Consider the following 27,639-nt stretch of genomic DNA (forward strand, 5'->3'; position numbering starts at 1 on the left):
AAGTCACAGAGGCTAGGAATAGAGGATGGGAGTTGTTTAAAAGACAAAATTTGGGGCCTGGAGATATGGTGCTGCTCTTGCAGAGGAACCAAGTTCAGTTCCCAGCACCCACATGGCAGCTTATAACCACCAGGAAATCCAGGGAAATCCAATGCTGTCTTCTGGCCTCTGTGGACACCAGGCATGCACATGGTGCACATGCATACATGCGGGAAAACGCTCACATACATAAAAATAAATAACTGAAGGCTGGAGCAATGGCTTAGCCATCAAGAGCACTGGCTGTTCTTCCAGAAAGCCTGGATTTGTTTTCCAGCAACCACATGGTGGCTGACAACCATCCATCTATATGTCCAGTTCCAGGGGATCTGATGCCCTCTTTTGACTTCCATGGGCGCCAGGCACACATCACATGGTACACAGACATATGTGCAAGCAAAACACTGATATATATATATATATATATATATATATATATATATATATATAATAACTAACTCAAACCCCCCAACTCATAGCATACATAAAATAAAAATAACCAAAATGGTAAAGTTTATGCTTTACAAAGTTACCAAAATAAAAACCATTAGCTGAGCATAGTGGTGCAAGGCTGTAATCCCAGCACTTGGGAGGCTAATGAAGTAGGGTTGTGAGTTCAAAGACAGCCTGGGCTGCAAGGTGAAACTGGTTTGTTATGTTTTTTCTTGAAACAAGGTTTCTCTGTGTAGCCCTGGAAGTCCTGGATCTTGCTCTGTAGACCAGGCTGGCCTTGAACTCAAGAGATCTGCCTGTCTCTGCCTCCCGAGTGCTGGAATTAAAGACGTGTGCCACCATGCCTGACTAGTGTAGTGGAACTGTTTTAATCACCACTCCCCACAAAAAAGTAAGAAGTGTGGCAAGTACAGATGATTTTTTTGCTCAATCTTCAATCATTTTAAGGTGGAGAGACCATTTCTCAGCAATGCTAGCTCACGTGAAAATCATTATTTTTATTTGATTTCTGGTTAAAACCCTTCAGTGTAAGAGTGGTACTCTTGGGGCTGGAGAGATTGCTCAGTGGTTAAGGGCACTGGCTGTTCTTCCAGAGGGCCTGGGTTCAATCCCAGCACCCACGTGGCAGCTCACAACTGTCTGTAACTCCATTTCCAGGGGATCTGACACCTTCATACCAATGCACATAAAATAAAAAGTTAAATAAATTCTTAAAAAAAAAAAAAAAAAAGAGTGGTACTCTTTAGTGTCCAGAGTCGTTGTCTCCATCTCTTAATTTATAAACACTAGGAGGGGACGGGAGACTCTGGGAAGAAGACCAAGTAGGAGGGAAATCTGGAACAGGTCATTTGGGGATAAGAAGCCAGGAAGAATAGGTTGGTTTTCAGAGCTATGTACCAAGTGTGCTCGTAGCTGGCAGGGGAGCAGGAAGACATCATCCTTGCAGGTGCACCCTGAGGGTGGTGACAGCAGCAGAGCGACACAGTGTGGGCGGTGCATCAAGGTGAGGCCAAGGTCGGGAGAAGGAAGGCAGGATTCGCTTCAGCTGAAATTTACTCAGGCTCTGTTGGTTTCCTGCGCAGTCATGTAATCCGCACGGCCTCTCTACCGCCCTCCCCGGGCCGGTTTAGGCTTACACTCATGTTCAACCCATGAAAAAACACTAGCAGAGGTCCAACGGCCCCATTTGAGGGCTTTTTTTATTGTTATGATTATTAAACATGCTAAAATCACATACAGTGGCTATTTTTGCCCTGACTCCACAGTGGGGTGGCTGAGAACTATAGGGTGTCACTTGGCTCACATGGCTCTGGGGATGACAAGAGATGGGGGTGCATTAAGAGACAGGCAGATTAGCAAAGGCCAGAGAGCCCCTCATGTAGTATTTATTTAACAATAACTTGTAGCTTCAGACATCTTGCCCTTCTTTACTTCTTTCCTTCCTAAATGTTTCCTAGTTTTCATTTCTTAGCTTATGGCCTCTGGACCTTCTGCCATCTCTGGCTCCTCTGATTTCAGAATGGACAATGAAGGAAGATTTTCCTTGCCCCTCTACCTGCTTTCTTTCCTTGGATGGAATCTACTCAGCATGCACTAATATGTTAAGCTGCTTGATTTTTTTTGTGTGTGTGTGTGGGTGCAGGTTTTTTTGAGACAAGGTCTCTCTCTATGTAGCCCTGGCTGGCCTTGAACATAGAGAGATCCACCTGCCTCTGCCTTCCAAGTTCTGGGACTAAAGGCATGCACCACCGCACTCTGCAAGCTCCTTGATTTATGTCTGCCCAGGGGAAAGGGGCAGCTGCATGGTGACTGACTCCTGGGAGATGAAGGGGGTGCTGCAGAAGGACCTGAAAGTGTTGCCTGAAGTCTGAATGCTGGAACAGGCACAATACATAGACCCCACCCTCAGGCACTGTGCTCTGAAGACTTTCCCATCCTGCCTTTAGCATTAGGGGTAGGGGAGGGTCATACCTCAAAACCTTTTGTTCTCTGCAAGGGACTGATCCACCCTTAGCCTAGTGACTACCAACTGAAGTCTTCTCATGTCCTTGTGTCTCTACTGCTGTGATGGCTTAAGAGAGGCTGAGAAAAGAATCTATAAAGGTTAAGCTTGCCTCCAGGAGAGGCTAGAGGGATAAAGGGACAAGACACATGAGAGTCAGAGCTGTGGAGGGGAGAGAGGAAGGAGAGGGGTGAAGGGAAGGCTGGCCACTCAGGAACTGGAATCCTTTTTCCTTTTCTGGAATCGCCTGAACTTGCCCTGAATTGCAAGGGCGGCCTTCTCTGTCTCTGGAGCTGTCAAGTCAATGTCGATCTCCTCCTCTTCCTCAGCCTTCTTGATGCTGCCAGCCTTCCCTGTAGACAGTTGGAGACACACTGATGAGTCAACCCAACCGATTCCAGTCCTTTCCTCCAAACCTCAAATACAGCACTTTGAGCTAGACTCTTTGAGGTCCCCCAGTCTTCTCAAGGACTACAGTTGACTGATGATTCTAAAAGTTAGGGTGCTAGGCTTAGAATTAGCATAGTTTCCACAAGAGGTTTTGCTATTCTTGGATCAAATAACAAATGTCTTCTATCGTCATTTATTCCTAAATCCTGCCGTTCAGATCCTTAAAGTACACTTTCTTGCTTCAACTCTTAGTGGAGAACAGTGGCTTGGATTATCTGATAAGTTTCTTCTTATCACTCAAAAATGTTTTATGGGGCTAGAGAAAGGGCTCAGTGGTTAGGAGTACTTAATGCTCTTGCAGGAGACCTGGGTTACAATCCCAGCCTACACATCTGGTGGTTCACAACCACCTGTAATTCCAGCTCTGAAGCCCTGTGGCCTCTTTGGGTACCTTCATGCATGTGGTGCACATAAACTCATACAGGCGCACACACATACATAGAAATTTTTTTTTTTTTTTTGGTTTTTCGAGACAGGGTTTCTCTGTGTAGCTTTGTGCCTTTCCTGGAACTCACTCTGTAGCCCAGGTGAGCCTTAAACTCACAGAGATCCTCCTGCCTCTGCCTCCCGAGTGCTGGGATTAAAGCATGCACCACCACGGCCCGGCTCACAGAAATTTTTTAAATAAACAAATCTTTTAAAATACACTACTTCCCCCCACCCCCCCAGAATCTGTATGTGCCCCATACGTGGGCTTCAGAGGACAACTTGTTGAGTCCCATCATGTGTGTCCTGGAGATTGACTGAGGTCATTAGGCTTGGAAAAAAAAACCACGTTTTCCCATTGAGCCATCCGCTGGCCCCTTCTTATCATTTTACATGCCTTTCCAACCATTCAAGACTCTACTTGATAAAGTGGAGAGAGAATGCCGATATAATTACATCTTAGGAAAAAGTAGCAAGAACCTAGAGCTATAGTAAGCCCTTGTTTCACTTGTCCACAGCCATATTCCTTTGACATCTGGTGTTCGGAGCTTCTAGATTTACAGTTCTGCTTGTATCATGTTGCAGCCTTCATTAGCTCTGCTAACAGCCTAGCCCAGCCTCACTTACCTTTTTCCTCAGGGTCAGATGCCTGGTTGGCTGCTGGGGGTGTTTTTGTGTTGAGCTGAAAGAAAAGAATAACAATGTGAGATATGCATGGAAGTTCGAAGGTACCAATGCCTTAGGTCTTTTATGCACATTCAAGCTTTCCATGACCAGACATATTTCCCAGATCTTTCGAAGAAGTAGGTCTTGAGATCAGATTTAAAAAAAAAAAAAATCAACATTCATTCAATAAACCCAGCATGATAGAGAAATGCTTGTAATCCTAACATTCTTGAGACTGAGGCAGGAGGATTATCAAGAACTCCAGACCAAGTTTGGCCACACAGCAAGCTACTTAATGAAAACTTTTTTCAAAATTAATTAAATCGATGAATATTTATTGAGGTCAGAGAAATTGTAGAGGACAAAATAGATAAAGTAGCCCTGCGTTCACAGAGCTCATTCAAGGGCTATTCAGACAAACAAAATGACGGTGGTGTAAGGTGATAAAAAGTGCCAGAGAAAAAGCAAGGTAGATAAGTGATGAGCACTAGACAAGGTCAGGGGAGCAGGCCTTTACATAGTTGTGAGGAAAAGCCGATCTGGTCAGCTGTGGAGCCATCATCACCACCACCACCACCACCACCACCACCACCACCACCACCACCACCTCCACCACCACCACCACCACCACCACCATCATCATCATCATCGAGTCCTGGGGAAGGAGTCCAGGGCCTCATGCATGCTAGACAAATGCTTTAACACTGAACTGTATCACCAGCCCTGGGAAAGTGCCCGAAAGGTGGCACCTGAGCAAGAAAGCTGTAGGAGGAAGGGTGGTGAAGACTGTGGATATCCGTGGCAAGACCCTGGGGTGGAAGTATGACCAACCTCTTTGAAGAACGTCGGGATCCAGGCACAGCTGAAGTGGAGAGAGGAAGAAGGAAGAATGGAGACCTAGCCAAGGGTAGGAGCAGATTACGTAGGGCCTCGGGGAGACTTTATAAGGGATTTCTTTCTACTAGAAGTGAAAGGCATTGGAGAACTCTGATTTGCACAAAAGGCTCATGAAAGAGGAAGCAGAAAGCCTGTGGGGAAGGGGGGGGGATTGCTGCAGTAAACCAAGCAAAGAAGATGGTAGCTTGAATCAGCCCAGTAGCAGGGCAGGGGTAAGTGGTGAGCTTATGAGTATTATTTTCAAACTACGGCCAAGGTGATTTTAACTGGATAAGTGGTATTGTGATAAAGAGGGAGTCAAGGATGGCTCCGGAGGAGGAGAATTGGCCTGAAAAACGGGAAAAAAGGAGTTCTCATTTCCTCCTGCAGAGAAGACAAGTAATGGTGTGGGGTTTAGGGAGAGGATCAGAAAGTCTGTTCTGTTTTGTTTTTGTTTTTAAAACAATTTTGGGATATCTGCTAGTTATCCAAGAGGAGATGTTTCTTGTTTGTTGTTTGCTAGCTTGTTTGATATGGGGTCTCTATGCAGACAGGGTAGCCCTTGAACTAATCCTCCTGCCTCCAGCTCTTCACCTCCCCAGTGCTGGGATGACAGGTGTGTGCCATGATGCCAGTCTCTCTAGCGTGTTTTTTGTTAGGTTTTTTGTTTTGTTTTGTTTTATAGTAAGGGTTTATTTTGACTCACAATTAAAGAAAGGATACAGCCCATCATGTCTAAGGAGGCATGGCAGCAGGAGTATGAGGAGGCTGGTCATGCTGCAGCCTCTCTGTCATGTTTTTAAGGGATTGTTCTATTTGACAGAGATTAAACCACATAAGAGAAAGAGGGGAAAAAACACAGGGGAAAATTAGGAGAGTCTTCCGTCAGCGTAAGCACGAGAGTGGCCATTTAGACTAGGGTCAGAGTGGCGAAGTGATAGAGAATATCAGACTTCAAGGAAGTTTCGTGGTAACAAGCTAGATTGGCAGATGAGATTTTGAGTATAGAGAACTCTGTGAAAGAGCTTTCTCTTTAAAGACAGCAGAACTGGACAGTAGCTTGGGATGGGTATGAGGTTGTAGAAAGGTGTTTGTTAAAGCAGGAGATTTGAATGCTGATAGGAATGATTCAGTAGAGAAGGAAAAATTGATGATGGAAGAGAGAAAGGATAGTTACCAGAATGGTATCGCGAATGAGCAAGAAAAAACAGATACAGTTCATAAGCGGAAGGGTTGGCTATAGACGGGGTATTGACACAGCATTTACAGATAGGAATGAGGGCATGGGATGGATGCAAATTGGTAGCAGATGTGGTAGGAATGTACTGATGATCTCTACTGAGTGTTTCTATTTACTCAATGAAACAAGGACAATTGTCATCGGAGAGTTAAGGACAAGATGTTGTGAAATATTGCTTTAACATGTAATGTGTTACATTTGTTTCTGCTGCATTTGTTTAATTATGTAAAGATGTGTTGCTGTTTTACCTTGCCTGCCTAAGGCTCCTGATTGGTCTAATAAAAAACTGAACAACCAATAGCTAGGCAGGAGAGCACTAGGCAGGGCTGGTGGGCAAAGAGAAGAGAGAGAAATGAAGGAAGAAGGAAGAGAGCCACCAACCGGCCAGACACGGAGTAGAACATACAGAATGAAAGAAGGGTAAAAAGCCCTGAGACAAAACATAGACGAAGAGAAACAGGTTAAATTATAAGTTATAAATTATAAGTTATCTTAAGTTATAAGAGCTAATGGGACAAGTGTAAGCTAAAGCCAAGCATTCATAACTAATAATACATTTCCAGGTCATAATTTGGGAGCTGGTTGGTGGCCAAAAGAAAGCCTGTTGTATCAAGCAGTGTTAAAGGTTTGAGGAAAGATGAGAATGAGTGACACAGTCATCTAAGTAAGTGGGTGAGTGATGTGATGTAGCAAGATTACCAGAGAGTGAAAGAGCCCTCTTGAGGTTACTGATTGTGGATTTAAAGTGAAACCAACCAAGATACTGTCTCTGTCTTCCATGGTAAGTGTCTTAGTTAGGGTCTGTATTACGGTAATCAACACCACGAGCAAAAGCAACCCGGGGAAGGAAGGGTTTATTTCAGCTTAAAGTTCCACATCACAGTCCATCACTGAAGACAGTCTGGGCAGGAACTCAAGGCAGAAACCTGGAGGCAGGCACTGAGGCAGAGACCATGGAGGAATGCTGCTTAATGGCTTGCCCAGCCTCCCTTTTTATAGTATTCTGGACTACCAGCCGAGAGGTGACACCACCCGCAGTGATCCAGTCCCTCCCACATCAATCAAAGATATATAAAACAGGGTTGCCCACAGGACAATGTGATGGGAGCATTTTCTCAATTAAATCTCCCTCTTTCAAAATGACTGTTGTTTGTTTCAAGTTGACATAAAACTAGCCAGTACAATGAGAAGATAAAACAGATAACTAAGCGATAATTGCCCTATTTAATTCTGAGATGTCATCCTATTTTATAGATAAAAAACAAAAACAAGCCTTAGAACAATGTTCTGGATCTCACCCAAGGCTAAGTCATACAAATAGAAAATGGTAAGTAGACTTGGTTTTGGAACGAAGGAAGGCTGACTCCTCACTCCACAGACCAAGTATTTCCACATGCTGACACAGTGTGCTAATGTGTTAATAATGATTGCACTATTGAGGGCACAGAGATGCACACTCAACTATACTTTCAACTCTGGTCAACTATTCTAATAAAAAGCTAGGAGGAAGGATCAGGGTGTGGAAACACAGGCTCTAATCCTAGAACTTGGGAGATGAAGGCTGAAGGGTCAGGAGTTCAAGATAGCCTTGAAAAAATATAATAAGTAGCAGGCCAGCCTGGGCTGCATGAGCTCTTGTCTGAAAAAACAAACAAATCAACAAACAAGGAGCAGGGCATGGAGGTGGCTCACACCTTTAATCCCAGCACACAGGAGGCAGAAGCAGGCAGATCTCTATGATCTCGATGCCAGCCTGGTCTACAAAGCAAGTTCCAAGACAGGCTAGACTACACAGAGAAACCCTGTCTTGGGAAAAAACAAAAAAACCCAAAGGCAATCCTCCTTTGGCAAGCCCATACCCACAATTTTAGGTGGTCTTAATTTTTTTCCAGAACACTGTTTTTTTCTATTAACCCTAGTGCTCAAAATCTATATTTAAATTTTTTAATTAAATTTCATTTATAATTATAAGTGTAAGTATGTACATACTGCATATGTGTGCTTTGGGTGAATGTGTGCCATGGTGCATTGTGGAGGTCAGAGGACTATCTTCAGGAGTCTGTTTACTCCTTCCACTGTGAGTTCCAAGGCTAGACCTCAGGTTGTCAGGCTTGCGGGTCAAGTGCTTTTAGCTCTTGAGCCATCTTACTGGCTATTAACAATGTTTGTAAATTAACTCCAAGTCTACTTCTAAATAAACAAAAATGAGAAAGTAATTTAAAATTAAAAAAATATTAACATAAAAATAGTGAGGTATTAAAATTTTAAAATATTAACAAAAAATAGTGAGGTGTGGACTGGAGAGATAGCTCGTTTAGCAGAGGGTCAGCGTGCACGCATCAAGACCTGAGTTCAATACTAAAAACCAATGTAAACAGTCTAGGCATGGTGGCACAGAGCTGTAACCCCAGCACTGAGGAGGCAGAGACGGGTGGATCTCTGGGCTTGCTGGGAAGCCAGCCAAGCCACTTGGCAAGCGTCAAGTCAGCAAGAGACCCTGTCTCCCCAACCATCCCAAGATAGGTGGATGGTGTTTAAGGAACGGCCCCCCACCTGAGGGTGTCCTCTGACTTCTGTGTGGATGCACACCATGTGCACATGCACACCCCCAACATATAGCCCACACACATACTCACACAAATGGTCATATGTGGTTATTGAACATAAAAAAGTATCTTTAAAAGTAGGTCACAGCCAGGTCACAGCCAGGGTTGCCTTTAATCCCAATACTCAGGAGGCAGAGGCAGGCAGGTCTCTGTGAATATGAGGCCAGCCTGGTCTACAGAGTGAGTTCCAGGCCAACCAGTGAGACATTGTCTCAAAACAGAAAACAAAACAAAACAAAAAGTAGGTCATAAACCAGTACTGTCTGGGCAAGGGTTTAGCTCAGTAGTAGAGTATGTACTTAGCACGTTCAAGGCCCTGGTTTCTATCCTGAGAACCAAACAAGCAATAATAAACTGATTGTGGTGATTTGGGTAAGAATGCCCCCCATGGACTCCCATATTTGAATGCTTAGGGAGTGGCATTAAGAGGTGTGGCCTAGTTGGAGGAAGTACGTCACTGGGGGTAGGCTTGGGGTTTCAAATGCTCAGGCCAGGTCCAGTGTCACTCTCTCTCCCTCCTGCCTTCAGATCTGGATGTAGAACTCTCAGCTCCTTCTCCAGCACCATGTCTACCTGCATGCCGCCATGCTTCCCTCCATGACAATCATGGATAAACCTTTGAAACTGTAAGCCAGCCCCAGTTAAATGTTTTCCTTTATAAGAGTTGCCGTGGTCATGGTGTCTCTTCACAGCACTGATAGAGTCCAATATTTTTTAAAGATATTATGTGTTTACCTATTTTATATATTTATATATATTTATATATATATAATCTGAGTCCAATCCCCAGAAACCACATATAGAAACAAGGTAATCCAAGCACAGGGAGAGACAGGAATAGGTGGATCTCTGGGGCTCTCTCATCAGTCAGCCTCGCCTCCTGGTGAGTTTCAGCCAATGAGAGACTCAAACACAAAGTGGACAGCACCTGAGAAACAATACTCAAGGTTAGCCTGGAGCCTCCACACATGTGGACACCCATACACATAGGTATACCTGTGTCCACTGGAACACACATACACACAAATAGTGAATTAAAAAAACAAAATTTTAAAATCTGAGGCTGGATGTGTGGACACAAATGTATAATACCAACAACCAGGAGGCCAATGAATGAGGATAACAAATTCCAAGCCAGCCTGAGCTACAGAGGTGGGGGTGGGTGGGTGGAATTTGAAAACACACCAAGCTGGGCCTGGTGGCACATCTAGTCCCAGCACTTGGGAGACAGAAGCTGGAAGATCTCTGTGAGTTCAAGGCCAGCCTGGTTTACAGACTGAGTTCCAGGACAGGAAGGGCTATACAGAGAAACCCTGTCTTGAAAAAAACAAAGAAAAACAAGAAAAGGCACCCATCAAGATACTGAAACCCCAGGGAAGTCCTGCTACTCTCTTGCAGACCCAGAAGGGCTTCATGGGAGGATTATTTTTGAAACTCTGGGATGACTGACCCAGTCATTGTTCTTTTTCTCTTTGATCTTTTTGATTTTCCTTTGATTTTCCTTTATTTTTTTGCACATGATCGGTATAATGGTCTAGTAGGTAATACCTTTCACTATGCCCGACTGTCATCACAAGAGTTTGTCAGCATTGAAAACACATAGCATGGATCATGTGTAGTGAGAGACTTGCTGGCCAGTTGTCCAGACACGAGAGTCATGGATCAAGAGGCAAGTTAATAAATAGTTCCACGGTCTCTAACTTCAAACCTTACTTCCTCTGTTGGCCAACAAATCTCTAACTGTTATTCTGGGTTGGGTTTTTTTTTTTTTTTTTTTTTTTTTGGTTTTTCGAGACAGGGTTTCTCTGTGTAGCTTTGCGCCTTTCCTGGAACTCACTTTGGAGACCAGGCTGGCCTCGAACTCACAGAGATCCGCCTACCTCTGCCTCCCGAGTGCTGGGATTAAAGGCGTGCGCCACCACCGCCTGGCTGTTGTCCTGGTTTTAACCATTATTCCTCTGTCTTACTCCAAGCTTGTTGTCTTAACCCACCAAATCTTCCTCTTCATCCTAACTCCTCCCCTTTAAAAATAAGCAGTTGGAGCCCCATGCTAAATATCTCCCCTCAGGGGTTTTTGTGGTGATTTGAATAAGATATGTTCTCGCGGGCGGTGGTGGTGCACGCCTTTAATCCCAGCACTCGGGAGGCAGAGCCAGGCGGATCTCTGTGAGTTCAAGGCCAGCCTGGTCTCCAAAGTGAGTTCCAGGACAGGCGCAAAGCTACACAGAGAAACCCTGTCTCGAAAAACCAAAAAAAAAAAAGAAATGTTCTCTATAGTGCTGGGTGTTTGAATGCTTAGCCCCTGTATGAGTTGGCTAGTTTTATGTCAACTTGACACAAGGTAGAATCCTTTTAGAAGAGGGAACTTCAATTGAGAAAATGTCCCCATCAGATTAGCTGGGCAAGTCTGCTGTGCATTTTTGTTGATGTGAGAGGACCCAGCTCACTGTGGGCTGTACTATCCCTAGGCTGGTGGTCCTGGGTACTATAAGAAAACAAGCTGAACAAGTCATGAGGAGCAAGTCAGTAAGCAGCATTCCTCCATGGCCTCTGCTTCAGCTCCTGCTTCCAGGTTCCTGCCCTGACTTCTCTGGTTGATGGACTACAAGCTATCAGATGAAATAAACCCTGAAGTGACTTTTAGTCACGGTGCTTGTAGATGGTTTGAAAGAAAATGCCCCCCAAAAGGAGTGGCACTGTTAGGAAGTGTGACATTGTTGGAGTGGGTGTGGCCTTGCTGGAGAAAGTATGTAACTATGGAGGCAGGCTTTGAGGTCTCATATATGCTCAAACCACGCCCAGTGAGATAGTTCACTTCCTGTTGCCTTTGGATCAAGATGTAGAATTCTCCAGCACCATGTCTGCCTGCATACTACCATACTCCCAGCCACCATGCTTGCCACCATGATGATAACGGACTAAACCTCTGAAACTGTAAGGGAGCCACCTCAATTAAATGGTTTCCTTTATAAGAGTGCCATGGCCATGGTGTTTCTTCACTGCAATAGAAACCCTAACCAAGGCAGTGCTTTATCACACAGCAGTAGAAAGCCTAACTATGAGACTGTATTAGTTACTTTCTTGTTGCTGTTATAAGACTCTGACTAAGGTAAGTTATAAAAGGAAGCATTTAATAGGGCTTATGGTTCCAGAGCGTTAGAGTCCATGATGGCAGGGTGAAGCCATGGCAGCAGGAACAGCTGAAAGCTCACATCTCAAACCAAATTGCAAGCAGGAAACAGAGACACTAGGAATGGCTAAGTCTTTTGGAACCTCAGAGCCATCATCCTCCAGTGGCAAACCTCCTCCAGGCCACACCTCCTAGTCCTTTCCAAACAGTTCCACCATTTGGAGCCAAGTATCAAACATAAGAGCCTCTGGGCTCTTATTCCATTCTCAAACCACACAAGTCCCCAGATGGTGGCGCTGTCTGTCTGGGGGAGATTCATGAAGTGTGGCCTTGTTGAGGGGAGTGTGTTTCTGGAAGCAGGCTGATTTTGAGCATTTAAAGATTTAACACCATTTTCTAGTTTATTCTCTCTGATTTAAAACGGGAGCCCTGAGCCTCTGCCCTCAGCATCCAGTTCCTAACACCTGCTGCCTCCTCTCCACTATCAGAGACTCTAACCCTCTGAGACCGTATGCCCAAATAAACTCTCTTCCGTAAGCTGCCTTGGTCAAGGTGTTTTATCACAGCAATGGGAAAATAACTAACACGGGCTGTTTCCTTCTCAAGTCAGCTGATCTTGAGCTGAATTCTCTAAGCAAGATGTGTGTCAGGGCTGAAGCACACAGGCTGCCATGTTCCTCTGCTGTTGCCAGCTTTCCTCTTTCCTGAGCCTGCCCTGGCCTCGAAATAGAGCAGTGGCTGTGATCTGGCTCCCCAGGGGTTCCCAGCTCCATCTGAGTTATATTTATGAAAGGTCATAACCTAAGATCAAGAGTTTCCACTGGAGAGGCCAGAAAGGAGTACTGTAAGGCCCCCACTGCTCACAACACCCCGTGAACTCTCCCTCACACCATCCGTTGAAAAGTGCTAGAGGTTCTTCTCCTGCCTCTCTATTCTTTCTAGCCAGTTCTCAAAATAGCCACTGTGGGCACTGCATTTCTAGATTTAGCTGTTTGTGACTTGTTGGGGGTGGGGACAGTTGGACTAGCCTCTATATGGTACTCAGTTGCTCACTGGTCCCTGTCCTCCGCTTCAAATGCTCTGGGTTGTTTTCTTGAAAGCCATCAATGTTAGAAGAATCAGGGTGGTCTGGTACATGTATAGGCAGGCATCAGACCATCCATATTTCAAGTTCATCCGGTGCTCTTTAAGAAAACCTCTTACAAACACTCAGATCTCCAAACGTCAACTCAAGAGCTGCAACAGATCTGCTGTGTCTCAGCCTCTTCTTAGCCACTCATTCGAGGCAGGTGTGGTTCACAAACCTCTCAGGTGGTATTCTCCTGCTTTCTGGTCAGAAATAGCAATGGTAAATAGTGGTCCAGCAAAGTCTTTCTTCTCCTTACAGGATCCAACTAGGAGAGCTGACAGAAATCAAGGACTTGGGAATGTTACCTTACCTTGTTATTTATTATCACATAAATAATACTACTAATCTGTTACTTTTGTATGCACATTAAAAACACTAACATGCTGAGTTATTCTAATAGCTCCATACAATAGGTATTGTTATTCTCATTTTTTAAACCAGGAACTGAGGTCAAGAGTGGTTAATTTTTAGCCTAAGGTTATAGAGTTAAGTCACAAGGTCATAATTTAAAGCCAGAAAGGCAGTCTAACCTCTTAAAAGAGTCCAGGCTCTTTTTTTTTTCTTTTTTATTATCAGCTTGATACAGTACAAATTCTTATCCTAATAATGAAATGTTTCACTGAGGCTTGCCCAGTGATTGAGTAAAACCAAAACTTATTATAAGCCACAGTCATCCTAGGGTCCCCCCTGCTATGTAGCCTCTCTGGTTCTGTGGGTTGCAGTCTGATTGTTCTTTGCTTTATATCAAGTATCCACTTATGAGTGAGTACATACCGTGTTTGTCCTTCGGGGTTTGGGTTACCTCACTCAGGACGATATTTTCTAGTTCCATCCATTTGCCTGCAAATTTCATGCTGTCATTGTTTTTCTCTGCTGAGTAGTACTCCATTGTGCATATGTACCACATTTTCTTAATCCATTCTTCAGTTGACAGGCATCTAGGTTGTTTCCAGGTTCTGGCTATTACAAATAGTGCTGCTATGAACATAGTTGAGCATGTATCTTTGTGGTATGATTGAGCATTCCTTGGGTATATGCCCAAGAGTGGTATGGCTGGGTCTTGAGGTAGATTGATTCCCAATTTTCTGAGAAACCGCCATACTGATTTCCACAGTGGTTGTACAAGTTTGCATTACCACCAACAGTGGAGGAGTGTTCCCTTTGCTCCGCATCCTCTCCAACATAGACTGTCATTAGTGTTTTTGATCATACAGGCTCTTTTTTTGTTTGTTTGTTTGTTCTTTGTTTTTTTGAGTCGGGGTTTCTCTGGGTAACAGCTCTGACTGTCCTAGAACTCGCTTTGTAGACCTTGCTGGCTTAGAACTCACAGAGATCCACCTGCCTCTGCCTCCCTGAGTGCTGGGATTCAAGGTGTGCACCACCACCGCCCAGCTAGAGTCCAGGCTCTTGAACATTATGTTATATGATATCTAGTTTGACAACTAAAGTGTGCATGTGTGTGCACACACATGCACTCACATTCACCCACATGCACTTATGGGAGAACTCTAATGTGAAGGCCTTAACCCTGCAAGTCATCCCATAGAGCACAGCAATCCCCAGGTAGGAAGGAAGATCTCAGGAATGATGATCTAATTCTACACCCGCAGTTAAGCAGTGGAATCCAAAGTCTAGCTTCTCAATCCACATCCAAAACGCCTTCTTCACATATGCTCCACAGGGAGCCCTGGGGAGCTGGAACCGGCCTTCTCATGCTGGTGCAATCTTACATGCTCTGTGAGGACTTTATCCCAGACCATGCATCCTCACTCAGATTCCTCCTCTGCTTGTTGATCTGACCATCCACCTTGCTTCCCAATGCTTGCTCTGTGGGCCTCCTGCCACACCAAACTGATCTCCAGGGATTAGTCATAGTCTTCACGCACAGGGCCAGATCCTGGCCCTTCAGAGTCTGAGAATTACATGTGCAAGATCATCCCACTCTTTTCCATAGCAAATGACTCCCTTGCTTACATTCAAAACTATTATTTCAGTGCTAGCGAGCTTGGAGGTGGGTTCAGTTCAGTGTCATTGCCCACACAGGACTAATTGTTTCCGCACGCCTCAGTACCAAACACTAATTAGCAACTGTGAAGCCCATCAACTCTGGCTGTCCCTAGAGAGCCTCAGTTTCTTTCCTTGCCTACCTTCTCATATTCCTTTCCTCTACTCTCTCCTCTGGGCCTGATGTCTTCCAACAATGTTCCATTCCATCATCTTGGCAGGAGGTGCCAATTCCCCATGAGTATTCTTTTGTTTTCTCTGCAGCTCAAAGGTGTGGACTCTACCCTTCCCATGGGGTGGGGTGGAATGGGGTGGGGTTAAAGACGAAAGGCCTGCTGGGTTAGGGAACTTTTTTCTTTAGGCTTTAAGATGCAGATCGGGACCCTTTTCTTTCTCTAGAATTTCCCTCCAAAAAGTTGTCTATCCTTTTCAGTTCTTCCAATTGCAGTACGGGAAAACATCCTATACTCGTCCGTCTCCACCTTCCCAGAACCTTTATCAGCATCCAGATGAGGTCCTGTCCTATCTGAGCTCCCAGTCTCATCCCCGCTCTGTTTTCTAGGAATCAGGACAATCAGTTCCTTTTTCTCTCAAACACAAACACCCCGCTTTTTCTCTCTGCCTCCCCCCGACCTTTTGATATGAATTCCTTTTCCGAGTACCATTAGAATGAAAAGAAGCAGGGCGGGCCTGGGACCAAGGTCTGAGGAACAAATAATATTAAAAGGATAGGGAAGGTCATTATGGTAAGAGAAATAAACCAGACTCAGAAAGACAAATAGCAGGTTTTCTCTCGTCTGCAGACTCTAGGTGGGAGGGGGTGGGTGTCTTGGGCACATGAGCAAGACAAAAATAGTAAGGGGACCAAGAGATCTTAAGAAAGAGGAGAAAATGATGGAATACATGGGACATGAAAGCAGAAGGGGAGACTCTGGGGCAGGAAGGAAGGAGGGATCTTCTTTTCAGCCAACAGTAAGGGAACAATTGGACTGTCATTGGCAAAGCCAAACAAAAGAAGCCCACCCCAAACTATAACTTGTACCTTACAGAAATTAAATACAAATAGACACAAAACCTGAACTTTGAAGGCAGAGACAGGAAGTCTGATGCAGGTTTGAAATCAGCTTGGTCTGTCTACACAGCACTGCCGGCCTTCCAGCATTACATAGAAATCCTGTCCCAAAGCAGAGCACGGTGGCGCAAGCCCTTTATCCCGGCACTCAGGAGGCAGAGGCAGGCGGATCTCTGAGAGTTTGAGTCCAGCCTGGTCTACAGGGTGAGTTCTAGGACAGTCAGGGCTGTTCCATAGAGAAACTCCGTCTTGAAAAACCAAAAAGAGAGAAAGAAATCTTGCCTCAATAAGACAGCAGCAGCTACAATTAAGTATAAATTTTTAGACAAGCACAGTGGGAAGTTTTTGCAACCTTAGGATACAAAAAATTTTTTTTAGATACACCAAAAGCAAAACTCATGGAAAAACATTATAAACTGAATTTTTCCTAAGAGAAAAAAGGGACAAGCGACAGGCAGAAAGAAAATATTTGCAAATCACATATCTGATAAAGAACTTGTATTCAGAAACTTTTTTGTTGTTTGGTTTGGGGTTTGTTGTTTTTTTTTTTAAACATGGTCTTACACTGTGTAGCTTGGGCTGACCTAGAATTCACTGTGTGGCCCTGGCTTATATCAAACTCATGGCAATCCTCCTTAACCTTTTAAGTGCTGGAATTACAGGCATGATTCACCACAGAACAGGTTTTAAAACAAATTTTTAAAAAAATGTTTTATTAGGGCTAGAGAGATGACTCAGGGGTTAGGAGCACTTGCTGCTGTAACAGAGGACCAAGTTCAGTTCCCAGAACCACATGCGGGCTCACAACCATCTGTAACTCAGGTCGAGTGCCTCCTGGCTTCCTCAGGCACCAGGCAAGCTCAGCTCACGGTTCACACACACGCAAGCAAAACCCTTCTATACATATGAAAATCAGTCTTAAAGGGGGTGGGGGAGGCTGGAGAGATTGCTCAGTGGTTAGGAGTATTGCTGCAGGCAAGTGCCTCCGAGCATGCTTTTAATCTCAGCTTTCAGGAGGCAGAGTTAGGCATATCTCTGTGAATTCAAGGCCAGCCTGGTCTACATAGTGAGTTCCAGGACAATTAGAGCTACATAATAGAGCAACCCTTCTTTAAGGGAAAAAAGAAAAAGAAAGAGAGAGACAGAGAGAGAGAGACAGAGAGAGAGAGAGAGAGAGAGAGAGAGAGAGAGAGAGAGAGAGAGAGAGAGAGACAGAGAAACAAACAAACAAACAAACAAAGAAAAAGGAAAAAAAAGAAGAGCACTGGCTGCCAATTCCTGGGACACCCACCCCACCCCCAGGAAAAAAATTAAATACCAAGAATAAAAACAAACAAATAACCCCAAAGATAATTGTGTCCACGCATGGTACAGCATGCCTATAATCTCAGCACTGGGGAGCACTGGGGAGGCTGAGTTAAGAAGATCATGAGTTCGAAGCCAATATGGACTATATAATGAAACCCTGTCTTTTTTTTTTTTTTTTTTTTTTTTGGTTTTTCTTGAACTCACAGAGATCCACCTGGCTCTGCCTCCCAAGTGCTGGGATTAAAGGCGTGCACCACCATCACCCAGCTCGAAACTATGTCTTTTGAAAAAAAAAAAAGAAATAAAACACAAAAAGAAAAAGAAAAACAAAATCCAAAAATAATTGTATGACTCAGCACTGTCTTGGCAAAGCACCTAAGGACAGTCCACGTAACAGCAGCTCAGCTGCTCCTTCCCGGCTGCCACTACTGGGGAGCAGGTACCCCAGAACTCAGTGTTACACAGGACCAACTCACCCTGCCCCCTCCCCTGTTTCTTTTCTTCCTTTGTCACGTTCCCCTTTAGTGGTGTTACCACAGCAACCATCCTCACCAGAAGAGGAGACAGTGTAGCCCTCCACCCTTTTCCAAGCAGCAAATAAAAGCAGTTTGGGGAAGGGTAAAGTATTCGGCTTTCTCCATACTCTTCACTTTAAAGAGGGATCGCAGATGGCTAATGGCAGCAATCATCAGAAGCGAGGATCATTTCATTGTACCTAGGCCAACTGCATCCTGCATTTGCAGGACATGACTTGGGTGCTGTGCAGATGAAAATACAAATTCTGCTGCTGCTGCAATCACAGAGCTTCGATGAACAGTCACGGATACCCACAGTTCTGTCTCTGTAGACCAGGGCAGAGAAACCTAAAAAGACCTTGAAGCCAAAAAAAAAATTTCTAAATTATGGGCTTTAAAAGAGCCCCACTTTTTGTCTTTGTGTTATCATGAATCTGAGACTTCACAAACTCCACTTTCAGGAAGTAAAGGGGAACACAAATTAGTGGATATTTTAAAGGGGGGCACAGAGTTAGTGGATATTTTTCCAGGTGGTGAAACCCTCCATGGGGGTGTTTCTATGAATGCTGAAGTGTTCTCCCCCGGTATTAAATGAAAGTCACTGCTAAAGACCCTTACAGAAGCCTCTGGAATCCCGTGCCCCTGCACGACCCTGGACTGCTGTTTTTGGAGTACTGCTGGAACTGTTTCAACTCTTTCCACGCAGCTACCAGCTGCAGTCCTCCCAGCTTCAGAAAGACTTGCTCAAGGTCACCCTCAAGATAACAACAGAAAAAGAACCAGGAACCTTTACTCTCATTTCTTCAGACGCACATTCCTCTCCTGATCCAGACTATATAGGCCAGAAGAAGCCTGACATCTCAGATGCCCATTACCTCAAGACAAGACCCTCAACAGCCCCAGTGCCCTGGCTTGCCCCTCTCCCCTCAGACACCCCACTGTTTCCTGGAATAGCAGTACCCCCCACTAGATTCAGGGGCAGAATTCCTTGCCCAAGCCAGCTCATGGTATGCAGTGAGTCAACAGCCCCTGCCCATTCCTCCCAGCCCGGGCTGCCACAGTTTAATGAGTGGTTATTTGAGGCATTCTGCACACAGCTTGGAGCTGTGCCTTCACCCCATGCTGAGGAGCAGGGGGTGGGGAGAGAGAGAGAGTAAAGCCAAAACTTCATTTATTACTATAATCTTCAATGTGCATCCCACCCATGGCGCCAACGTTCTAAAATAAACGTATTAATCCCCCCAACAGCCTACAAAGCAAACACTCAGCTGGAGGGCTTTGTGTGGGAGGGAGGCAGCACTGGGCACAATAGAGTGGTAAATGGCACCGCTTTCCCCTGGGTGGAGGTTGGGGACCAGGTGAGAGCGTCTTCAGGAGTCACCCAGTGGGAAGCAGAAATCCAGCCTCAGAGTTGAGGAGGGTAGCTCACCCCTGTGGTAGCTCACCCCTGTAGCGTCAGGAGTCAGGAGGCTGACCCAGGAGGATCTCTGAGTTTGAGGCTAGCCTGAGTCAGTGAGCTCTAGGCCAGCCTGGGCTATCAATGCAGGAAGGGAAGGAGGGAGGGAGGGAAGGAGAGAGGGAGGGAGGGAGGAAGCAAGCTAGGCTTGGGTAAGCCTGATCAGTGAGAAGAAGGTCTGAGTTCATTGTTTGGCTTTTTTGTTGCTGTTTTAGGATTTCCTATTGTTTCAGTGTTTTGAGACAGGGTCTCCTGTAGCTCAGGCTAGTTTTGGACTCTATATACACTGAACTCCTGATCTTCTTGCTATCGTCCCCTAAGTACTAGGATTACAGGTACACACCACCACACCTAACCATAAAGTCTAGGCTCCTGGGCATTTATTTAAGGACACTTTGAAGAAATGTAGATTTTGTGCAAAAAAGGAGGAGGGGCATGGATGTTTTGTTTGTTTACTCTTTTTCATTCTTTCTCATTCTCATAGTCTCTCTCTCCCTTTCCATAAATTCTCATGTAACACAGCCAGGCCTCCAACTCACTACCTGGAGAGGCCCTTTTCCACCTTCTGATCCCCCTGCCTCTAACTCCTGAGTGCTAGGATTGCAGGATCCTGTTTTATGTGGAACTGGGGAGCAAACTCGGGGTTTTGTCCATGCTAGCAAGCAACCTACCACCTGAGCTACAGCCTTAGCCTTTGTTCATTTAGTCATTTATTTTTTGATGCAGGATCTCCCTTCATACCTGAGACTGGCCTTGAACTGGCTACACAGCCCAGGGAGCTTCAAACTCATCATCCTCCTGCTTCCTCCTCCTGGATACTAGGATTACAGATGTGTACCATCACCAAGTAGTTATGAATGAGCTTCTGATTTAGTTTACAGTGAGTGTGTATGTGTGTGTGTGTGTGTGTGTGAGTGTGTGTGTGTGTATGTATGAGTGTGAGTGTGTATGTGTGTGTATGTGTGAGCGTGAGTGAGTGTGTGTATGTGTGAGTGTGTGTGTGTATGTGTGTGTATGTGTGAGTGTGTGTGTGTATGTGTGTGTATGTGTGAGTGTGTGTGTGTGTGTGTGTGTGTGTGTGTGTATTATGCATGTGGTAGGTATATGTATACATGTGAGTCTGTGCACATGGTAGTGGGAGTACAACCTCAAACATCATTCTTCAGGAGCTGTCCACCTACTTTTTTGAGACAGGATCTCCCACTAGCCTCAAGCTGAACTGACTGGCCAGCAAGGCTCAGGGATCCACTTATGTCTGCCTTCCCAATACTGAGATTACAAGTGCACACCACTGCACAAGCTGTTTGCTGGGGTTTTTGTTGTTGTTGTTTTGGATTTTTTTCTCATGTTGGTTTTTTGGGGATGAAATTTGGGTCGCAGGCAAACACTTCACTAACTCAGCAGTCTCCCCATTACCTCCATCCTTAGCTCTTTCTTGCAGCTTATTCAAGCCATTTTGAGGATCAGGTAGGCACACGGCATCCTGGAATCCCAAGAAGTGTTCATCACTTCCCATCCCAGTTAATAATCCTTTCCCCCGTGTCCTGCCTTTCTCCTCCCAAAGCCTGTGTACTCCTTGCTTGGAAGCCAATTTATCAAATGAAGGAAAACTGAACATCCAGAGCCTACTTAGTTGTCAGATATGCCAACTTTACATGGATATGAGCTTTCCCACACTGGATCCTCCAAGACAAACAGAATTGACAGGGATGTAGTTATAGTTCAGTGGCAGAGTGCTTATCTAATATGGAAAATGCCCATCACCAAAAGAAAGAGAAAATTAAGAGAGCTGCTATTATAGTAGTATACTTTCAGAAAGAAAAACTCTCCTTCTCATCCTTGATGCTCTACAATTACGGAAAAACTAAAAAACCTAGGAAAAGAAAGCCTCCCCCAGAAAGTGGCACTATCTGAGAAGAATCAGGAGGTGTGGCCTTGTTGGAAGAAGATTGTCACTGGGGGTGGGCTTTGAGGTTTCAAAAAGCCAGCAAGGTGTGCTCTCTGTCCCTGTCTCTGTCTCTGTCTCTGTCTGTCTATGGATCAGGATGTAGCTCTCAGTTACTGCTCTAGCATCTGCCTGCATGCCACCGTGCTCTCTGCCATGATGATAATGGACTAAACCTCTGAAACTGTGAGACCTCAATTAAATGTTTTTCTCTTATAAAAATTGCAATAGAACAGTGACTAAGACATCTAGTAGTCTACCAAAATAGACCCTATTGGTAAATATGTAGGTCTTGTGGGTCTCTAAAATGTCTTTCTATCTTTCTAGCCTTTACTAAATCATACTGTTTCTGTTGCTTAGAGAAAGTATTTATAATATATTCATTAGAAATTAAGCCTGGGGGCTGGAGAGATGGCTCAGCGGTTAAGAGCACTGACTGCTCTTCCAGAGGACCCTGGTTCAATTCCCAGCACCCACATGGCAGCTCACAACTGTCTGTAACTCCAATTCCTGGAGACCCAACACCCATGGCAAAACACTATTGTATATGAAATACAAATAAATAAATTTTTTAAAAAAAGAATGTTTTTTAAAAAAAGAGAAAGAAGAAATTAAGCCTGGCGGTGGTAGTGCATACCTTTGATTGCAGCACTTGGGAGGCAGAGGCAGAAGGACCTCTGTGAGTTCAAGGTCAGCCTGTTCTACAGAGCGAGATCCAGGACAGGCACCAAAACTATATAGAGAAACCCTGTCTCGAAAAACTAAAAAAAAAAAAAAAAAAAAAAACCTGGCATAGTGGTACATCCTTACAATTCCAGTACTAGTGAGGTAGAGGCAGGAGGATCAAAAGTTCAAGGTCATCCTTGCTCACACAGTGAATTTGAGGCCAGCCTGGGCTATAGTAGACCTTGTCTCAGGGAGAGAAAAAGCTACAGATGGGCATATTGACACATATCTGCAATCTCAATATTTGGGAGTCAAAGAGGATAGAAAGTTCCAGACCAGTCTGAGCTACGTAGTGGGATCCTGTGTCAGACACCAAGGGAAGGGGTAACAAAAGTAGAATTGTGAGTTTAAGGCAAGTATGGGCAACTTAATCTGAACCTGTCTCAAAATAACATTTTTTTTATTTTATTTTATAATTTAATTTAATTTTACATATCAGCCACAGATTCCCCTGTCCTCCCCACTACCACCCCCCTTCCCCCCAGCCCAACCCCCATTCCCATCTCCTCCAGGGCAAAGACTCCCCTGGGGATTCAGAACCTGGTAGATTCAGTCCAGGCAGGTCCAGTCCCCTCCTCCCAAGCTGAGCGAAGTGTCCTTGCATAGGCTCAAAATAACATTTAAAAGGAGCTAGGAATAGTGGTGAACTCCTGTAATCTCAACATTTGGAAGGTAAAGGCTGTAACACGAGGAGGTCAAGGTACAAATATATGTCTCCACAAATTAATTAATTAAAAATAAAAACTCAAAGGGAAAAGATGGTTTAATGATAAAGTATTTGCTCTGGGCTCAATCTCCAGTACTATATTTAAAAAAAAAAAAATCTGCATGCGAGTGAGATTCCTCTGTATTCAATAGAGTGACAAGTTCAAAGAGTCCTGAAGAGAATTCATCTGGACAGAGACAGCAACAGCACTGTGCCCTAGTCTTTTAGTACTGTGAACTCAGATAAGACGTGAGCTCAGGTTCTTCATCTGTAAAATCAGATTGGACCAGATGATCTTTAGAGCTCTCCAGCAAATATAAAACTCTATCATTAAAATGTCTTGATAGTTCATTTTGGTGTTATCCTGGTAATAGCTATACCCGACTTTACACCTTGAAGAATTTTTGCAAAACAAACTTTATTTTTTCTATGATGAACCAGATTTATGAAAAATGACTTGGAAAGTTAGAAAAGTAGGACATAAGAAAGCGGTAAGCGATCACAGAATCAACACTTTGAAATGAAAGCTGTTGGTTTTCCTTCTTCCCTTTAACCAGGATTACAATCATGTCCACTAGTCATTCCGCTCCACAAACAGGCAGGAAAGGTGCGTCAGACTCACCCACCACACTCCCTGTGGTCACCTTCCCCACAGAAACTTGACATTCCATGAGATTACTGACCGTGGCTGCTGTTTGGAAGAATGAGTCATCTTTACACCCCTCCCCCATCACAAGATGAGAAAACCATCAACTTCTTACACACCAGAAATTCTTTTTTTTTTTTTGGTTTTTCGAGACAGGGTTTCTCTGTGTAGCTTTGCGCCTTTTCCTGGAACTCACTTGGTAGCCCAGGCTGGCCTCGAACTCACAGAGATCCGCCTGGCTCTGCCTCCCGAGTGCTGGGATTAAAGGCGTGCGCCACCACCGCCCAGCCCAGAAATTCTTATTCAAGCAGCTAAAGCCAACAACCTAAATGGGTGAGCAAAAAAAAAAAAAAAAAAAAGATGAACAAAGTTGGGAACCAAATTCTAGTCTCCCTGTTTTGAAATACAGATTTCCAGAGATAGAAGACATTCTAGTAATAAGTAGTCAGTCCTATGTTGTATGTCCAACTTAACCGTGATAATAATAAACCATTAATGAGGAGGGGGAGAGAGAGACTTGAATGGCAAGTTCCCTAACAACTGGTTCATAGAAGAATTAATAGAACTCTGTCACTCTGAATGAATGTCCTCTGTGGGGAAGGCTGCAGACAAAGACAGATGTACGCCCGGGGGTGGGGTGGGAAGCAATCCCAAAAGAGAAATATCTGTTTCCATTCGGTAAGGTAATAATAAAGGAGAGAGGAGCAGTTTTAAGTTCTTGCCTAACGATCTAGATGATCTGTCCCTTGTTCTGTCCCCTGACAGCTAAAACTCAGGAGAGGAACTGAGGGGACTGTCACCAGTAAGCTGTGACTCCCATTTCAGCAGAGTGACTGCTGGACCAAAGGATTCTTCCAGTTAAGTTTCTCACAGATGAGAAATGCAACATGCAAAACCCTGCAGTTCTGCTTTATGCAGGCAGCTGTACTGCATAAAAAGGGATTATAGGGAAGAGCCCTGGGGACAGAATGTGTTTCCTGCATCCAAGCTTCACAGGAATGAGGGGAAAGTTATTAGACTCCAGGAGACAGACTGATTCACAGCAATCAAGTCCTGCCTCCAGCTGTGAACACAGACAAGCTGGCGACGAGTCCCCGCAGCTCCTCTGCACAGGGGCATGGAGACACGGGGAAATGCTCTGCTGCAGTACTGAGTGACAGTGGAGAGCCACCAAGGGAAAACAGAGCTAGCAGTCCTGCTCAGCAGCCCTACCAGAAGCCTTACGCTTTCAGTTGCCCTGCCCCGGAGGCCCCCACCTCTAGTCGTTGCTAGGTTGAAATGTGAATCTCTTAAAGACATCCCAAATCTTCTCACTTTGTGCAGTGGCTCAAAGCAGGTGGGGAAAGTGAAACTTACATAAGATTCAGGGCACAGGGCTTTCCTGGCCTGGGCACATCAACTTGAAAGAAGTGATCCACAGGGTAGGGCTGAGAGAAGTGAAGCCATTTGGAGTCTCCCCAGAGCTCCAGCACTCTGGGCAACACTTCCGCTTTTATCATGGTTTTTTACAAGAGGAAGAAAACAGACTGGTTCTTAGCCTTTGGGGAAACAAGAGATCCCCCCTTGGGGCTGTGGTTTAGAAACAGCTGGTCTCTGTGTACACCCAGGTGGCTGCCTCTGGATATTATAAATAATCATTCCTGAAGCAAGGCTCCGCTCTGTGTCAGGAGGCAGCTTGGATGGCTAAATTACTAGCTAGAACCGGTTTTCTCTGACAGGTTAGGAGGCCAGGCAGCCTTCCACATGGAGTCCCCACTGGAGGATCCCACTCTCACTCTGCAGAGCCCCTCATTAAGGCTAGTCAGATTCAGCTGCTGTCTAGAGTGGCCCTAAGATTTGACTTCCCCCAAGCACACACCAGATTGTTCTCCTTACCGTGCAAACAGCATTATCACTCCACTAAATATCACTTTCAAAGCCCTCTGACTGACTGTCCTACCCAGGGACCATGTGTATCTCCTCATATGCACAAAGTAACCACAAATCATGTCAGCATAGCCTTCAGATAAACTCCCAGGGGGAGATGGCTTGGATTAAAATTGTCAGATTTAGAAGCATGATGCTGGGGGGGAGTGGTTTGAACCTGAGACCTTGGTTGGGGGAGAGCAAAGAGAGCCTCTCTTCTCATGTTAGAGCTAAAAATGATAGAGAAAGTCACTCCTTTGGTTTTTATTATTATTTTCTTTCTGCGAGATTGCCATGGTCACAGGCATGACCAGGTGAGATACTGGAAGCTCCTTTCTTTCCTCTGCAGCCCACCAGACTCGCTGGATTTTCCAGAATAAACTCAGTGGACATGGCAACCAAGACAAACCCAGCAGCTGGCACTAATTGACTCCCTAGGTGGTAACTTTTGGTAGGAGTCAGCAGAACTACTGAAAATATCCATCTTTCCTATCTAAACTGGGAGCCAGGCTCCAGGGAATTCTCTCTCTGTCTCTCTGTGTGTGTCTCTGTCTCTGTCTCTTTCTCTGTGTGTGTCTCTCTGCCTCTCTCTCTTCCCCATCTCTTTCTCTCTTTCTCCCTCTCTCTCTCTCTCTGCCCCCCCCTCTTTTTCTCTCTCCTCTCTCTCTCCTTTCAGTATTAGAGATTGAATCCAGAACTTCACTCATGGTAGGCCAGTGCTCCATCACTAAGAGATCCTTGGAAATTCTTAGGCTGGTTTTCTGTAACCGACTAACTTGAAACACACACACACACACACACACACACACACACACACACACACACACACACTCACAGAATAGCTAACCCAGACTCCAGATTGAATGTCTACTCAGAGCCAGGTAGTGTTTAAAGTACTTTGCACATATAATTTAGTCTTTTAGAACAATCAGTATTACCTTCGTTTTACAGATTAAAAAAAAAGCAGAAGCACAGACCAATTCCGCGATGCTCCTAAAGCCTCATAGCTAGTAAGTAGCAGAACAAGGGGCTGGCAGATTGCCGAGAAGCGGATTGAACACAAAGACGTGCTCACTAGGAAAGGGGCCACACAAGGAAAGCATGGGATGCTACTGTTCATACCAACATCATCTTAAAACGACAATCTTGACCTCATAATACAAGGATGTGCTTGGAGTGCCACAAATTAAGTCACACAATAGGACATGTCTTCTCAAAGTCTTACCATGGACAGTGTTCTTTGAAATGAGTCAACCAGTTAAAGGACTGGGTTGGCTCCGGTGAACACCACGGAACCTGTCCGAAGACTTCAATGTAACAGGCACTGAAGATGGAGGTCTACTCTGGAAGGGACCATCTCCCCAGGGGTTGGACTTGCTTCTACCACAGTGCTCATGGAAGGCAGGACAGGTACCCGCAACGTTCCTCACTGAATGAGTGAAAAGTGCCACCTGAAAGGGGGTTAGGTGGCCAGGGATGGAGCTCTTGTTGGCTGCTGCCTATGGAGAACAACACAAGGCTAGGGATGGCTGGGCAGAACCGAAGTGAGGGCAGTAAGGAAAGCCATGGTAACCTCGGAGCAGTAAGATAGATGCGGAGGACCAGCATCCCAAGAGACAGCTTATCACCCCGAGAGCTCAGTTCCTGCCTACCCACAGCTGATTCCAGTCACCCCCTCCCCAAAGCGCTATCGACAGTTGGTAGTCTAAAAACACCCCCTTTCCAGTAGCTTCGGAGAGCCGGAGGCTGTTCTACAAGGGCAGTGGCGTCCACCCAGAGAGTACACCTCGCCTCCCGGGGACCTGGAGCCGCAGCCTCCTTCCCCGCCGCAGCCCTGGCCCGGAGCGAGAGCACCGGAGAAGGGGGGGCGAGCGGCTCGGCTCACCTCGCTCATCCCGGCGGCCGGACGGGGCGTGGCAGGCGCAGGTGAGGCGAGGGGTCCTCCGGGGATGCGTGGACTGTGGCCGAGAGTTGCGGGGCTCCGGGGCAGGCGCCCTAGCGGGCTCGGAGGAGAAAGTGCGTGCCTCGAGCCGCTGCTTCGTGCTGCCCTGGGCGCTGGGGCTGAAGCTCTGCTCGGGGGACCACTTCTGACCAGGTCCTGTCAGCAGCTCCGCGCGCCCTGACCGGCCCCATCTTTTATAGTGAGCTCGGGTCCCCGCCTCCAGCCCAACCAATAGAAACTCTGCCTACCGCAGACTGACAGCTCCTTGAACCCAGTGGTGGCAGGCTCAGGAATCTGCTGCATTTCCAAACTAGGGTAAGACAGACAGAGAGAGCGGGAAGGAGGGGGAGACCGTCGGGGGATGAGAAGACAGAAAACGAAGTAGGAAAGCGGTGAA

General features: G+C 45.4%; 1 protein-coding gene across 1 annotated transcript; it reads right to left on the minus strand.

The window, feature by feature from the left end:
• Nucleotides 1-1,664: 1,664 nt before the first annotated feature.
• Nucleotides 1,665-27,433, minus strand: Pcp4l1 (Purkinje cell protein 4 like 1). Its single transcript, XM_052737583.1, has 3 exons — nt 27,186-27,433; nt 3,998-4,052; nt 1,665-2,847 (listed from the first exon to the last, which is right to left on the minus strand). The coding sequence occupies exons 1-3, from the start codon at nt 27,192-27,194 to the stop codon at nt 2,705-2,707; spliced, it is 207 nt and encodes a 68-aa protein (XP_052593543.1). The 5' UTR covers nt 27,195-27,433; the 3' UTR covers nt 1,665-2,704.
• Between the last annotated feature and the right edge of the window lie 206 nt (nt 27,434-27,639).

The sequence above is a fragment of the Peromyscus californicus genome, unplaced genomic scaffold (assembly GCF_007827085.1).
Source record: "Peromyscus californicus insignis strain IS unplaced genomic scaffold, ASM782708v3 Scaffold_14__1_contigs__length_90479793_seg_2, whole genome shotgun sequence".
Taxonomy (NCBI): domain Eukaryota; kingdom Metazoa; phylum Chordata; class Mammalia; order Rodentia; family Cricetidae; genus Peromyscus; species Peromyscus californicus.

Bases quoted from the DNA above. Each gene is read 5' to 3' on its own strand.
- Pcp4l1 (XM_052737583.1), bottom strand. The intron at 2,848-3,997 runs GTAAGTGAGGCT...AACTGTCTACAG, and splicing joins ATCTGACCCTGAGGAAAAAG to GGAAGGCTGGCAGCATCAAG.